The 16,486-nt window shown below is 41.6% G+C and overlaps 2 protein-coding genes across 2 annotated transcripts; one reads left to right on the top strand and one right to left on the bottom strand.

Annotated features, from left to right (window-relative positions):
• Nucleotides 1–739: 739 nt before the first annotated feature.
• On the top strand, nucleotides 740–1,229 carry LOC124668050. Its single transcript, XM_047205254.1, has one exon. It carries the CDS (start codon nucleotides 829–831, stop codon nucleotides 1,066–1,068), a length of 240 nt encoding a protein of 79 aa, XP_047061210.1. The 5' UTR covers nucleotides 740–828; the 3' UTR covers nucleotides 1,069–1,229.
• A 4,738-nt stretch (nucleotides 1,230–5,967) lies between these two features.
• On the bottom strand, nucleotides 5,968–15,388 carry LOC124662685 (phosphatidylserine decarboxylase proenzyme 2-like). The gene is made up of 21 exons (XM_047200491.1): nucleotides 15,179–15,388; nucleotides 14,943–15,022; nucleotides 13,931–13,955; nucleotides 13,765–13,824; nucleotides 13,525–13,593; nucleotides 13,070–13,165; nucleotides 12,929–12,979; nucleotides 12,287–12,370; nucleotides 12,083–12,174; nucleotides 11,819–11,974; nucleotides 11,644–11,728; nucleotides 11,403–11,514; nucleotides 10,795–10,895; nucleotides 9,920–9,967; nucleotides 9,211–9,357; nucleotides 7,393–7,488; nucleotides 7,236–7,310; nucleotides 7,027–7,119; nucleotides 6,631–6,717; nucleotides 6,494–6,544; nucleotides 5,968–6,381 (listed from the first exon to the last, which is right to left on the bottom strand). Exons 1-21 carry the CDS (start codon nucleotides 15,386–15,388, stop codon nucleotides 6,238–6,240), a joined length of 1,962 nt encoding a protein of 653 aa, XP_047056447.1. The 3' UTR covers nucleotides 5,968–6,237.
• Between the last annotated feature and the right edge of the window lie 1,098 nt (nucleotides 15,389–16,486).

Raw genomic sequence — 16,486 nt, 5'->3', positions numbered from 1 at the left:
TGCTGTCACTGTCAGTGCATTCCTGCCATTATCCGTCCCCGCGCCCTGTTCGTTTTCACAGATACGAACTTCCATCTTCATTTCCGTGTGCGAATTCCGCTGTAACCTGCTACTCACTGCACGAATCTCACATCTCTGACAGCCATCGATGTGGCCGGTTCACGTGCCGCTAGGTTCATCACGGACTTTTCGCGAGGTAAACATCATACTCCTAGCTTCCAGCGAGTTTCCATCCTAGCTAGTCAACATGAACAAATCATTTTCCCAGAAAACACAGGAAAGAACTGGTCTCTTTCTTTAGCCTGAGAAGCTTGCCTGCCAAGGAAGCTCGCCTCTGTGGTGAGTCACCGGGTCAATGATGCATTGCTCGCCACGCCAGTACCTGCCACGACCATGAAAATTTCAACAGGCCAAGTGTACCCGCCCGCCAGGGCAGGTGTGCTGCGAAAAGTGGGCCACGGGTGTTGCGGCCCCCACATGTCAGTCACCTCCAGCCTTCCGGCGCGCGCGTACGCTGCCGATGGAGGGCGAGATCGTTGTCTGTTTGCCACGGGCGCAAGTGCAGGGGTGGCCACGTGCTTGGATGGAGACAAATACTGGTGTAATTATGCAATGATCAGAGTAAAGAAATGGAGGTCGGGTGACGAGCTTCGAGCGGCCAACCTTCCGCTGGAAGTTTTGGGGCCCTATAAAACGGCCGCCATGAGCACCTGCTTTTCCAACAGAAAAGAGTACACAGCAACCAAGCTTTTCAAATCAGAGAGAGCTGAGAAAGAAAGAAAGAAAAAAAAAGAATTCAGTAATTGCAAGTTAAGATTAGCTGCAGCCATGGGATTCTGCTGCGGGCCTTCGGATGTCCAGGTGCTCCCCAAGAACGCCTCCTCCTCGTCATCCTCCTCCTCCTCCTCGTCACCTGCTAACAGCTCTGGGAAGAAGAAGCAACCAGAGCAGGGGAAGCGTCAAGCTGTGAAGCAGGGCGAGGTGAAGGAGAAGAAGATGAGCAACCTCGACCGAGCTGCCCTGACCACGCCCCACTTCCCCTTCCATTCTCGCCCCGGCCTCATGTAATGACCTGAGGAGTTCAGCCTCTGGTCGGTGTTAGGAAATAGGAACTAGGATGACTTCGGTTCTTCCGTTGAATTTCTGATATCTGTTGGTGTTGTGTTCTATTCATTCATGGGGTTTGGTTGTACTGGATGAGCCAATTGGTGGTGTTTCTTGTTAATTTACTAGTACTGCTAAAGATAATGTTTGTTCACTGTCACTAAGAGTCTAAGATGCATGTGCTTCCCCGCTTCTTTTGTTGGATTACTATCCCCATGCCTTGACTTAATTCGCAAGACCAGGTGGCCAAGGCTTATGGAATCGGCTCCTGATCTGAGCTTTGCTTCAATAGCTGCGAAGACAAAGTCTAATTCCTGCTGAAGACCAGGTAGGACACAACAGTAAGCAAAAACAAAAGTCAATGTAGAAACAAAAACAATTTAAACTTATGCAGGCGCACTGACACAACAAGTAGGCAACGGCTGTTGCTTTATTTATTTTTATTTTTATTTTGAAACGGGGCAGAAGGTTTGCCCTGATCTATCAATTAAGTGGAGATATACCCGGTTAATTAACAAAAAATCAGGCGAAAACCGTTACAACAAAACCACAAGCGAACAATATCCAATGATGCAACTTTCCGACTGACTAACGTAAAAGAACAAACTCACTCAACCTACTTCAACCGTAAATTGACGAGTGCAACAACCCAAAAATAGGTCTATCAAGCAACTGCATAAATTTTCCTTGTGATGGGCATTTTCCTTTTTTGAGGGAATTATTCGCATCTTCTTTATTTTGTTCCTCCTGAGAGATTTCTTCACCTTCCTAATTATGTCATCTGGTGTTTCTTATTAATCTTTCTATTCTTAATAGGTGATCCCATTTCTCTTCACATGCAGCCTATCCACCTCATCAAACATCCTTGACCAATCCTAACTTGCCAAGTCATGCAAGCCTTACACATCAGTCACCACGTCATCCACCACATCATAAAGAAATTATGTTTATAGCATTATTATCTCTACTTTTCAACAACAAGTAACGTCACCCCCACCATTATGCAGCCATTGATCATCCGGGCGCTGAGGGAGCTCAAACATTTTGCCTTCAGTTCTCCTTCTAGCGAAGCTAACGTTCCATGTTCTTTAATGCGAATGGAATTGTTTCTCTGCATGTTGCGATCCTTAACTCTCTACTAATCCTCTCCTCTTTTGCGGTGAGTCCACGTCATCAGTTTTGTTGAGCGTATTGCCCATTTTGTTCTGCATGTTCCGTTTCCGTAGTTTTTTTGAAGAGGAGTTTCTGTCAATCTGACGCTAAAACAAAACTGCTAGGAGTTACTCTACCATCCGACCCACTTCAGCTTCAGGCCGGAAGTAATAAAGTCCTGCAAAATTATAGGAGGCCGCCCATTAACATGTTTTTCTCCATTGACATGTGTAGCCACTCCATTGCCGATTCCTCTCCCCCGCGATCAAAATCTCCACCAGAATTAAGTGGACAAAGAAACTGATGCAACAATTAAGTGCGCAAACAAGGAAACTGATGAACGCATACTATATATAGCAGGCCGATCTTGCGCTGTCGTCTCCCCTTCTCCCATTCTAATTTCACATCTCTTCTCCATCACTGGATCTTTTTTTCTCATCCTATATATACCAGGCCGTCATAACTCTGTATGATTTTTTTTTTCCATTTGTGAAGATATCTCCTTTCACATGCTGCTTTATTTTATTTTAGTGTGGAAACGGAGAGTTCTCAAGATTGGTTCCGAACCTGCAGAACAGTACAAGAAGTATATTTTTCTCCATGTTGCTTTAATTATTCTGTTTCATTGTGGAAACGGAGAGTTCTTGAGATAGGCTCCAAAACTGCAAGGAAATCAGATCATCAGATCTGCCATATATTTGTGCAACCCCTCCTAGATAGCTCACTTTTCTACTATTTTTGTCTCCTCAAATCCTTGGCAATCAACTTTGTTAATACGAGGTAAGTGGATTCCTAAACTCATTTTTTGGTGATTGTAATCTTAATTATCGCTCCTAATTGGATAAGGAGTAGGTTGAATGATTCGTACTGCTGCATTTTAGGTTGTTTGATTTTGGACGTAGATTGTTGCTCAACATGTATTATTAATTTGATTCTGTTTGAGCAGCTATACCAACGTCTTGGGGCTGCATTACTCTGCTAAAGTTCACTCTCGCATGTTGTTCCTGCAGATTTTTTCTATTTTTCATGTCGACTGTATGATGAAAATTCAAGCCAGCTGCATGTGATCGAGGTACTCTTTTTCATGTACTGAAAGATAATCCTTCACATGTTGTTTTTTGCTTATATGATTTTGAGTCATGTACCTATAAAGCTCGGATTTGAAGACTAATCTTGAACATGTAAGAAAGCTTAAATTTATTTGAGTACGTCCCTATGTGATAAATTGCATCTCAGTCATCTGTGCCTTTTAACCCTGTTCTGATTTTTCTACCACTTCGGGAGGAAAGGCAAAGGAAAATACGCACACACACATTTGCGGCATGGTAACAAACTTTTATTACAGAATATGTGGAAGATTGCACAAAACGGGATTTGCAAGGCAAAAAAGATGTACGGAGGTAACTTCGCAGATCAGCCCACGTTCAAGTAATCCGTTAGCGAGGAGACTTATGTAGGTGTAATTAAGTGTTGTCGCAAGTTTTGTACATAGCAATCTATCATACTTATCTTATTTTATTTTCATGCTTATTTTATTGGCTAGAATTATTGAAGCAACGCATGCATTGTCCTATTTCCTTTTAATATTTCGTGTTGTTTATCATACGTTTCTGCACTCAAGGTTCTTATGTAAATTCAGCAATCCCATTGTTTGATTGTTATTTAATATTCATATATTGTTCTACATATATAATGTGCAGTTATTATTAAAATATACTCGATACTCTCGCATTTGCTATGAACGAGTGTATTGCTTTATGCATTAATATATTCTGAATTTATTGCACATGTTATTAGCAACGAATATTATGGTTTCAAGTATTGCAGTAGTATATCAGGTTTGATAACTTTTGCAGAAGACAAAAAAGCATTTTACTTAATTTTGACAACATGCATGTGTTTTACATTAAGAATGAACCTTCACTCCAGCTTATTATCGGTATTGTCATGTCCTGCATACTACCAGCCGTAGATCGAATACAAGTAAGATCTTCACATCTTGAATATGATTATCAGTCCAACATGTATTTGTTGATTTTCTTAATAATATAATGTGGTTCAGGGGAAATAGAACATCAGAAATTAAATGTGGGAATTACATATCAGATTCGTTTTTTTACCAAATATAGCTTTCAAATGCAATCCTACAAAACTTACCAATTTGTTTCCATCAGTTTCACCCCGATGATTAAATGATTAATAAAATTTTGTTGTTTAGCATTGATTCCCGCAGCAACGTGCGGGGAATCATCTAGTTTACTAGTACTACTACTAAAGATAATGTTTGTTCGTGAGATGCATGTGCTTGCCCGCTTCTTTTCTTGGATTACTATTCCCCTTCCTTGACTTAATTTGCAAGACCAGGTAGGCAAAGCTTGCTTCTGATCCGATCTTAGCTTCAATGGCTAGGAATACAACGGGAAAGTTCAAACGGGGGCCGAGCTACATGTAGATTCTACAGATAGAATGATGTATACTGCAATGGTTAAAATCTCAATACAAACTACTTCATATTCTAGGCTACACAAAAATAACAAATTCTGATGGGAGTGGTGTTTTGAACATGGGAGCATATGCTCCCTCTATTTTGAATTTCATCTTACACATATTTTGAATTTTTTAAAAATTGAAACGAAAAATTCGAAGGTACATCTTCACGTGCTACCCGCTCACAAAGTTGTTTCATAAAAAATGGACTTTTCATGTGACGTGTGTAAAAAAGAGAAAACTCACTCCTAAAAATAATGCTTTTTACAAGAGAAAATTTTCTCGTTTTTACATAGACCACAAAAAATATTGGTTTTTCGTGAAACTTGACGAATGCACATATATTATGGAGATGTACATGTAGAATTTTTTATCAAAAATTTTCGACAACTCGAAATATAACTTTTTGGTATAGGGAACATACGCACCCGGAAGCCGAATTGAATTTCCGAATTCTGATAAATTTTATAGTGAATAGTGCACATTACAAGATTATAAAATTTGTTAGATTTTATCAATTTCGTGTAGCCTAGAATAGAAATTACTTTGCATTCACCATTGTAGCATACATCATTGGCTATCACCAGAATTTTGTTTTGTAATTTTTTGAAACTTCAAAATACAAATAACTTCAAAATACAAATTCTGAGTGTTTGAAAATAAAGAGCTACATGTAGCTCGGTCTCCAAAACGCCACACCCGGAATACAAGAGTCTACTTCCTGTTGAAGACCAGGTAGGACACGGTCACACAGACGTAAGCAAAAGCAAAGTCCAAACAATTTAACTTAGGGCATCTCCAGCGGGGCGACGCATATTCATGTCCGTTTGCGTCGGACACGGACATAAAAAACGTCCGCATGCGTCTGCCCCTTCTCCAGCGATAGAGACGTATTTATTTGACCGCATGCGTGATTAGAGAGGAGAGAGAGGGAAAGATTCTATTTGTGTGGCTAGGAATAAGCGCATGCGTGATTAAAGGAGGAGAGAGAGGGCTGCATGCAGCCCAACCGGACACAAACGGACGAGACGCATTCCTAGCGCATATTTGGTCCACGTTTGTGTCAGGACGGACACTGCGGACGTTTTGCGTCGCCCCGCTGGAGGGCGTTTTTTGTCCGTGCAGACGCAAACGGACGAACGTTTGCGTCGCCCCGCTAGAGATGCCCTTATGCAGACACACAGGCACAACAAACATGGTCAAACCCAGCAAAGAATTGGTCGATTGTCAGGTACATTCATGGCTCAAATCGTTCAGCTTAATTTCATTAGAAAATATATCAAATGTGATTTGCGAGAATGGTTTGCTCCAGCAACATGGATCTATTTTCACGCGATACACAGGCAAGATCCAACTATGAAGGTTAACCTACGGAAACAGTAACAACACAAATGGACCCGGAGATAAAACGTGACACTATCAGGATATACTCCACTAATTCCTACAGGTACTTTACAGATCTGTACCGTGCTGCCTTGCACTCCCTAACTTCTATCATTTGACTGAACACTTCTGTAGCTCTGGAACCTGTAGCTCTCTGTTCCGTTTGGAGGTGCCCAACGTCGTGCCAACCTCGACAAGGGTTTCCAGTGACCTTTCGCTGTTCGCCACAAGATCAGCATCGAATTGTATTGCGTCCTGTCACCAAAAAAACAGAGGTTAACTTGGGCACTTGGAGCAAAATATATATTGGATTGCAGTATCTAAAACAAGAAAGGAAACGAAAAGGAGAGATGGAAAATAAACGAACCTTCTCAAAGACACAGATTACCGTGCTCCCTCCAAAGGAGAAATACCCAAACTAGGAGAGAAGAGGACAAATCAGATAACTGAAAAACCAGAACAAGCAGCAGAATAGTTGCAAGAAGGGAAGAGAACAAAAGAAACCTCATCTCCCTTGTGGACGTAGTCCCCCTCTTTTTTCAGGAATGTGATGCTTCCTACCATAGTTGCTCCAATGGCAACAAATGCCACCTGAACGTTATTAGCAAAACAATGCATGGTCAGTGAAGCCAAAATTCAGAAAGCTACTGCATTACTGTACTTGGTGCCAGCCTGTTGTGCAAATAAGAACAGCCAACTAATAAGGAGCCTATAGGAGTAAATATGGCAAGGCCCGGGGCCGTTCTCAATGCATCAGGTGATCTCAAGGAAATATGGAGCACATACCATTGTTACGAATAAAACGAACTGTTCAGGCAAAAGTAATCCAAATTTTTAACACTGGAAATAGCAATAAGCTGCAGATTGGTAATATACATGGAAAAGGAACAAAATGCAAACCTTTCCAAATTCTGAAGTTGAGATTATTGAGACAACTCTTTTATTCTCGGTAAATACATTACAGTACTTACTGTTCACGGCAATAGGATTGACCTATCATATAAAAAGATACGAGCCAGTCATTTAATGCTAGGAAATGATGGAAAGAGCACACAACAGATCTACTTCCTGCCACACAGATAATTCATGTCAAGATAAGTGTTATATACCGTGTACAAGCATCCAGGAATTTCCACAAATTTCTCTACAGTTCCTGACACAGGTACATGAAACCTATGGTAGTCCTGCATTGTGAAATGTAAATTGCAGAATTCCAATATGTCCCATACAAGCATGGATCCTTAGTAAATGAGGTTCAAGCTGTACCTGAGGTGCAAGCCGAAAAATTACCAACGATCCATTGATAAAAGCATCAGAGTGCGCATCCGCCCCTAGGAGACCTTCAATTGAAAATTTGCGTCCCTAGGAGCAGAAGATAGAGCACAATGAGACTTGAACCAACCAATATCAGAAAACGTATCAAATTGTCCTTACAAGAAGAAATTCCCGTTTTAGTTAGTGAAAGTTACTCGACTAAAACACTTGAGAATAAATTAATAATATAAATATAAATGTATGTCACCCTAACATATAAGTTATAACTGTATTATTTTTCTTTAAATCACACCCAAATGTGCCATTTTTAAAATCATAACTGGCATTTGTGAATCACATTAAGTAGTGTTCTAGAAGCACCAGATGAAGTCAATCATACTTATCACTACAAACTACGACTTCCCAATCTACCCATCAAAATTAGGAGGGCGGAACTGGCCCCCTGCAGCCCGGATCTTGCCCCAAGTAGTACATGTAACTCCCCTTCTTAATTTCACAGAAGATCTAGACCACAAGCAGTCCAGCCTGTACCCTTGGGCCAGAATGACCCGGGCTAGTCTTACAAGCCCAGCAACACAGTAATCCACTAATACAGATGGTCCGTCCACATCCACGCGACCGTAACCAGCTATCTATTTTTTCCTGGAACGAGAGTAAACTCTACCTTACCAGTTTGCATTCTGTGCTAAAAAATGTTTCTATTCCTGTCGCCGCCTCGAACCCTCGGCCCAAAGCACGCCTCACTTGATCACGCTGCCGCCACCGCGACAGCTGACGCTGATGCACTTGTCTCACCGCGCCAAGACGCTGCTGCGATGCAGATCTCGACCCGCATAACCACCGCGAAACGCTGTTGCGGACCTGCGGTGGTACCACTGGCCTATTCGTCGGCTCATTGCCTCCAACTCCCCCCCCCCTCTCTGCCTATAGATTATTTCTCCGTTAATCGTAAAAATGGTACAGTTAGGTTTTATCTGATTGTGCATTTGGAATGATTTTATTCAATCTAGTTACATACAAGATCAAAGCGGGGGGGGGGGTTATATTACGAAACTAAAGTAATAGGTTTCAATTCATATATAATTTTCATTATGTAGGTACTAACAATGTGTCATGATTATGCATCCATACGTTCTTTCTGCTTTTCTTATTTTCGTTTGGTTAAACGTTAAGCTTATGTTTCACAATAAAACACCAAGTATGCATTTGTAGTGTGATTCTGTTCGGTTAATATATGTTATTGGGAGAGGATTAGATAGTACTTTTTGGCATTGGAAATTAGCCCCGGTCATACCCAAATGCTTGGTCCGCCACTGTAAATTATCACTACAAAGGTATGAGAATACTCCTGAACAGATCAAATGCCACTCTCTAGTCACTTACGCGATCATTTGTACTCCATTGACTCTTGGACAAGAATCTAAATGTAGACTACTGGAAAGCTATCAACTATTTTCCTTTGATTCAAATATGTTATCAATGTCAACTGGCTCTATGTAATGGTTAGCGACTAACAAATATGAGGGGCATTATACACCAGATAAAAGTTAACAGAGGAAGAACTATATGCCATCGCTTTTAGTATTGAAAGATTGTTTCCCCACTACCATGCAGAAAAAAACCTATCAAATACTTTCAGAACATATCATATCAAAAGCAGATAATTTTTCAGTGAGATTAGATCGGCCAACAAATTATTTCTCCATTGGCATTTATTGCAAGCACTTACAATTCATATGGAGATAAATTTCTATAAATAATTATATTGTGTAATTTACTGAAATAGCAATATTAGCCATAATACTTTACCTTTATCCAAAATCTTGTGCTCTCATCAACAGAACTGAAAGCCATTAAACGACAGTCGGCAGCACAGGTAGCAATATTGTCCTGATCGTTGTACGCAATTGGCCTGGCACTGGGTTTCAATTGTCTTACAAAAAAATCATTGAATGTCTACAAAAAACAAAGTATGGATTTGAAATTAACATTTTATATGAGTATAGTAGCTCACAAGTATATGCACCATATATTAGGTTTTCTGTGTTAATTTGATACTCAAACTAACAGCTTTTGGAAATGTGCGCTAAATTGTGCTTCTGAATTAGATACACCTTAGATGAGATACCTTTCTCAAATATATAAGCATAGGTGTACAAAAAAAGAACGTGAGCCTCCTTGAGTGATCTATAAGGAAAAACCCATATGGCCAGAAATGGTTTAACAACAACAATACTGTACCCCTCAAAATTTGTGACATTAGTAACCTTTTGCGGCAATACAAAAAATCTCCTGCAAATACAGGCTATGAATCTGATGTGCAAAAGAAACAGTGTAATTCAATAACGAGTCATTTCAAACAGATAATGCATTACTAGCCGGTCTCACAGAAAGGGAGCAAAGGGTCCTGAGTACTAATTTGGATGAGGCCCGTATACATAGAATCAGTGATTGCTTTCCGCATTAATATATGCACTGACATAGAAAGCTAGAGCAAGAATGAGGAAGCATAACATACCTTAAAACTTTCAATAGGATCTTTCGTCTCATCCATATTAATTTGACCCTGCATTTATGTGCAAAATATATCAATTTTACAATGACAGTTTTATGTATCCAAGGCAGAAATATTTGTAATGAACGAAAACAGTTCCGATCAGATAATGTAACAACCAAGCACCTTCAGTAACTGGTACAGTTCTGGGATTGAAATCCCTGCTTGGAATTAATACAAAATATGTTTAAACTTTCTTTCTACTCAGGTGATGGCAAACTCAAGGGGGCTCAATCTCTGATCATTTCAACTATGTGGAGAATCTAGCAGATGCACATAGCATTTGTTCGATAGTGGGACCCCCAAATAACAGTAGCTTATTCGAATCCATTCCCTCCACAAAAGAGAGCTTGCCGGCACCAAGGCACTGACATGACTGCCCTTGCACACAAGGCCCATTGCGTTTTGTGCACTTGTTTAGATGACATCTGGGCTGATGGTAGTTTGGTGGCATTTGCTGTAATGTTTGTGTTGTGGCCATTGGGCGCATTTTGTCTTGTGGTCGGGTGTTTCAGCCTTGTCTTAATTAGGCTTGTAAAACTGTTCTTTCTATCAATGCAACGATACGCAAGCTTTGCGTTTTCTCGAAAAAGAAAGTGTTATACCCTAGGGGTTGTGCTAACTTTGTTTATCTTAGTTAGATAAGTAGTCAGTTGTTTGCTTCTTTCTCTAGTCATTTTGTTCTTGCTGCCAGTTCTGTTATGTTTGTTGTAACTGTGTCATTTGGACACACTCCTACAAATACAAAATGACACACATTTTGATGTGTGTTTGAGAACAAATATATTTCCCTACCCACCGTTTGAAGATGCATGCTACAAAATAAAACTAGTCCATACCATAAATAAATCGAGGAACTTTGGAATATCTTTGGCAGATTCTGGTGAGTTCATCTTCTTTCCTTGCTTCTCAGATAGGTTTTTCAAGATATCTTTGACACCTGCATGAGGACAAATCCAATTACCACAGAGATATGAATGCACACGGTTTCCGCCAGTCTCAGCATCCATTGGAAGGGGTAGTACTAGGCCATGATAAAGACCAACCGCAGATAAAAAGAAATTGTTGTTTTAAGTCATAGCCTATGATACCAAATAGTCACTCTGTGGTTATACAAAAGGAAATGCCTATTAAATCTAGCCACAAATGTCACTAAAAAAAGTCTAGCCACAAATGAATCACTTAATCTCTAACTAACATGTGTTTGATACAGAGATAATCTCGGGGAAGTGCAAGTGAATTGATGACCAGAAGTAGTTTCATGTCACCTTGCAACCAAGTAAACAATTGTTTTGAAAATTCGTTATTGTTCTGACTAGTAAGATTCACAAGACAACATTCACTTATAAAAGCATATGTTCAAGTATGAGTGGGGGCAGATTCAAAAGGTTTTGAATCGATCCATATGACGTGCATCATTGAGATGATTTTCATTGTTCCAACATACCAGTATTGATAAGAGTGAGCCCTACTTTTGATTGATATAAAGCCCTCATGGACAACACTATCTTCCCATCTATTGCTTCTTCAACTAGCCTCTTCGCTCGCCGATCAAAAACCTGATTGATAGCCTCGAGTTAATGAAATAAAATAGTGATGCAATCAAAATATTTTCATACTATATTCGTGTTGGTTTGCCAACAGGCCGGTACAAATATGATAAAGTTAATCTAACTAATTAGACATACCAGAATATGTGAAGCAGTAGAGCCAGAGCGCAAACCAACATCATATGAGGAAAAATTTGCCCATTCACTAAGTTTAAACATCCACCTGAACATGACAAGTTTTACTATATGGCCACAGGATAAACTGCTCATATTTAAATGAAATTTCGAATTTCCAGTAAGTGAATTGCCTTACCCATATGAAGCTTGCTTATCCGTTAGAAATCCCCCAGTCATAATTTGATTGCCAGTGCCCTCGTCAAAGCAAAGTGTCATATGTATCATATCATTTATTTTATCATACTTTCCCAGACTTTCACCACAGACAGGACAGTTACTGATAATTGGTTCTCTGGAAAAAGGGAAAGAACATACAAGTAAGACTATTAAATGTCATAGCTAATCAGTATGACAATCTTGGAAACAGACCGAAACATGGGAAAAGGTAACTATTTGTTACTTCTCTTGTTGATCAGCTAGTAGGGCTGCTAGTTCATCCATGTCAACTATGCCATCACCATTTGTATCTGCTTGGCGGAAAAGCTCTTCCATCTAAAGTATTATAGAAACTAATAAGATATATTATGCACTTACGAGAAGGAATCAGCAAGGAAGCTACAACCATAAGGAACATAAATGCAAATGAGAAGGGAAAAAATCCAACCTTGTTAACTGCTAGTCCATTACCAAAAGCTTTCATCAAGTCCGAGAATTCAGGTAAGGAAAGCTTTCCATCTTCATCGTAGTCCTGCCATAACAAGAGTACTGTTGTGCTTTGTAGGGTGGAACATAATGAAACTTAAGAGGCATTTCAAAAGAAAAGTTCTGCTCAGGTGTCTGGTGAGTAAGAGTAACAAATAATGAGAATTAAAGCACACTGTACTTGAGTTCAATAGATAGTTAGATACTAGCAGCAACCATGGCAACAATACTAAATGAGGTGCAACACAGGAAATAAGACATCTAGAATACATCGACATCCATTCATTTTGTAAAACTGGTGAGGATAGATACAAGGGATAGCTGACTGTAGAGAGCTTTCGAATGACCTTTACTACAAAACCCTTAATGGATCTGATTATGTAAAAGTATGCTCCAGCCTTATCTTACTTCACATAGTTTGTACAATTGTTAGTTCAGACCATATATTCTAACCACTTTCAATTGTTATAGTCAAACATCACACGTTTAGCTAACCATAAACATCATATGGCAATATGATGTGTTCCATTGTTTAAGCAACAACACAATCAATTAACGATCATATATGGAAAGAGACCACAATATATCATTATTGAAAGCATACCACTATGGCTAAGACCCGGCGTGCAAAGCTTTGTTCTGTCTCAACAGGATCCTGCAACAAAACTAAAAAAATTAGTACTCTGAACCTGGAAAATGCTCTATGACTGCTGATAACAGAATAAAGGTAACAGAAAGCAGTTACTTCGATGTAGCACGATATGGATATGGTTCCCACGGCGTTCGTGGACGACGATGGATCTAACAAAGCAAGGTCCTCAATGTGTTCCTCCTCCAAGTCCTGCTACCGAAAGTGTTAGTTGACAATATTCAGAATATCAAAACTAAAAAAACCTTCAGAAAGTTGTAAACATTACCAATTTGTCTATTGTAGTACATTAAGACCTTTTGTACAGAAATGTTAAAAAGTTCAGCATAGCTCAACAAAGTAGGGAGACACAATGTGGAAATACTGTTATAGATAAACATATTTGAATGTTAAAATCAAGATATTCTACACAGTGGTACTCTCTTGAGTCTTGAATAGAAATATTATCAGAGTCTTCTCATGAAATAGGATAGAGGATATGGGTTTCTCAAGGAGAAAATAAGGAGAGATAATGTAACTAAAGAACGAGACATCAAAAACATCGGTGTTACCTTGGTGAGCAAATCGAAGAGATCAACTTCACAGTAACCAACCAATGTATTCTTAGAAAACCGATTAGTCTGCAAAGTTGTCAAGAAAAAAGCAATGTCAACAGGCTTAAATGCTGTCTTGGCTTGCAGCTAAGATAATAATCTTCAAAAACTTTCTATCAGTACTTTACATATGTTGGAGCGTCAAACCATATGCATGTGGAATGCTTACAGAGGAAAAAAATGCAGTTAGAAGCGTACCTCAAAAACGGATATACGTGCAATATGAGGTCCATTTGTTTCTATCACCACTTTCTTTTCCTACATTTAAAAAAAATATATGCATAAATCTACACAGATCCCTGCCTAATAAAGGAAACCATGTTATTAGACAAAAGTAAGCAGAGAAAACTTGCAGCTTACTCACTGAATTCCATTCTGGCTTGTGGGTGCTGCGGAAATTGTTTGTAGTATGAAAACATCAGCAACGACAATAAGCAAAAAACATAGGCGTTAGATATATTTCAAAACAGAAGAAACTAAAGGCAAGAAGATTAACAAGATGCATCTGTTCTGCATTTTTCATATTTCTCAAGGATCATAAAAATCCAGATCCCAGTGATCAAGAGAAAATTCAGGAAAGGGCCTGCTGCAAGCAAAATAAGCCGGGCTTTTGCTTGCTGCAGAATTCCAGAGGCATTATCCTAATTCCTAATCCTTGTACTAGCACTCATTGTCATATGACCAGGACTCCAGGAGGTATCTGCTTGCTCTGAAGCAAGTGAAAGATACTAAAACTACGGGCCTGTACAGTGTCAATGGTGATAGTCTGGTAGATGTGTAGCATAAGAGCCAACAAGATATATCTCAAATCAAAAGAAACTACAGGCTAGCAGATCCACAGGAACATACAGGATGCAATAGTTTTTTTGACTGCTCCTGCAGAACAGATACCGATTCCAGAGGCCTCATCCTAGTTCCTAAGCCGTGTACTAGCACTCAGAATCAGCATCATAAGACCAGGAGTTATCTGGTTGCTTCGGAACAAGGGAGACCTAGTACTAAAACTACGAGCCTACAAGGACAAGCGCATGGTATTAAATATGTTTCATACGAGCTACCAGATATATCTCAAGTCAGAAGAAATTAAAGGCAAGTAGATTCTCACAATATGCAACAGCTGCGGATTTTTCACGGTTCTGGACACTTGTCATGCGCACAAAATTCAGAAAAGGCACGCAGAAAGCAAAGTAAGGCGAGGATCATTTTTTGCCCCTCGAGACGGAACATATTCCGATTCCAGGAGCATTATCCTAACTCCTGTAGTAGCAGTCATTATCATCATAGGGCAAGGAGCGTATCTGCTTGCTACTGCTAGCATATCAATTGAGTTGAGAGGTTTGTAGCAAAGAAGAAGAGGAAAAGGAGTGTTACTGAACTTGTCTGATCTCTCGGTGCGGTAGGTGCGCTCCCCGAGCGAGAGGCAGGCGAAGAACTTGTCCTTGAACCGCATGTCCGCCTGCGGCAGACACACCACCCAAAATCAAACAGCAGCACAAAATTGAAAAACGAAACCGCGAATTAGAAGGAAGTTCCAGCCGCGCGCCCGCAAACTCCCGCTGGAGATGGGCGTGGGAGCGCGCTCGCGCGCGCACTGGGTAGGGTAGGGACATGCCTTGACTATCCGGATGCGGGCGATGCCGGCGAACTCGTCGGCGGCGACGGCGTCGGCGATGGCGGCGGGCCTCCCCGACCCGGAGCAGTCCGCGGCGGCGCGGTCGCGGCGGCGGAGGCGCAGGCGGGTGCGGAAGCGCGAGAAGCGGGACGGCAGCGGCGGGTGGCCGTCGCCGGCGAGGGCATTGTGGCGGGAGGTCGAGTGGCCCATCTGTCAGGGAGATGGAGCGGGTGGAGTTGGTGGAGACCAGCGGCAGTGGTGGGAAGTTGGAAATGACGCTGGCCGAAAGAGCCTTTCAACGCGTAGGAGATGGGTGGGTCCCGCCTGTCGGTAGGGACGTGGGTGGGCCCGGGAGACGGAACGGGACCGGCGGCTGACCCGTTCCCGTTGCGCGCGTGCCTCTAACCCGAAGCAATATTTGGGGTTCTATGTTATCTTTCGAGTAAAATACATCGGTAGTCATCAAACTTGTCGGCCTTACTCGCTATGGTCATTGTACATACAAATACACTACTTACGGTCACCCAATACGCAAAGAAGTTCATCTGGGTCACTGCTCGCGGTAGAGGTATGTATTTTGCTGATGTGGCACACTATTGACCGGTCCATGAGCCTCTTCTACCTAAGTTTAATTTTGCAGAAAGCCTTCTAAGTGCTGTTTTTCTTTTCGAGGAGACTGGCCTCCAAAATCATGCGCGTGGACCGCCCGTTCCACGCCTGCAGCGCTGCGGCAGGTAGTATGCGTTGGCACGACCGCACGATATCGGCGCTTCCGCTCAATGGATGGATGCATGCACGCAGACGATCTCCTGCACGTAGTGACGGTGGTGTCCGCACGGAGCGCCGATCGTGCGGAGAGGGAGACTAGAGACAGAATAGAAGAGCACTCCAACCGCGGCGCGCGGCAAACGGCATGAACTGGATGCCGGCGCGTGTCGACCTCAGTGGCGTCGATATCGACATCGTGTGCGAATCGGACCTCGCCGAAGTGCTGGATCTGGCACGCCTCAGACTTGACCCGCTGCAGGCGGAGGGTCATCAAGATATCCTTAGCTGCTCGGCTGTGGGGCTACGCTCCTCCTCGAGCTCCTACAGATCCGGCGTGGATGGGTGCCCTTGCAGTAGCAGAGCACGAGCTGGAGGGCAATGTCGCGGCCGACTAGATCAGGAACAGGCTCAGATCTCAAGGAGATTGAATGGGAAGATAGGGAGGTACGTAATGGTGCGATGAGTCAAACGTATCTACTCCCAGGTTCACGGCGTCGTCATCCTTGTTCATGGCGTCGAGGCGGGTGAGCGTGCCGTGAA

Source organism: Lolium rigidum, chromosome 6, assembly GCF_022539505.1.
Source record: "Lolium rigidum isolate FL_2022 chromosome 6, APGP_CSIRO_Lrig_0.1, whole genome shotgun sequence".
Lineage (NCBI taxonomy): Eukaryota > Viridiplantae > Streptophyta > Magnoliopsida > Poales > Poaceae > Lolium > Lolium rigidum.
The sequence above is the reverse complement of the archived record's forward strand: the minus strand, read 5'-3'. Positions and strand labels throughout refer to the sequence as shown.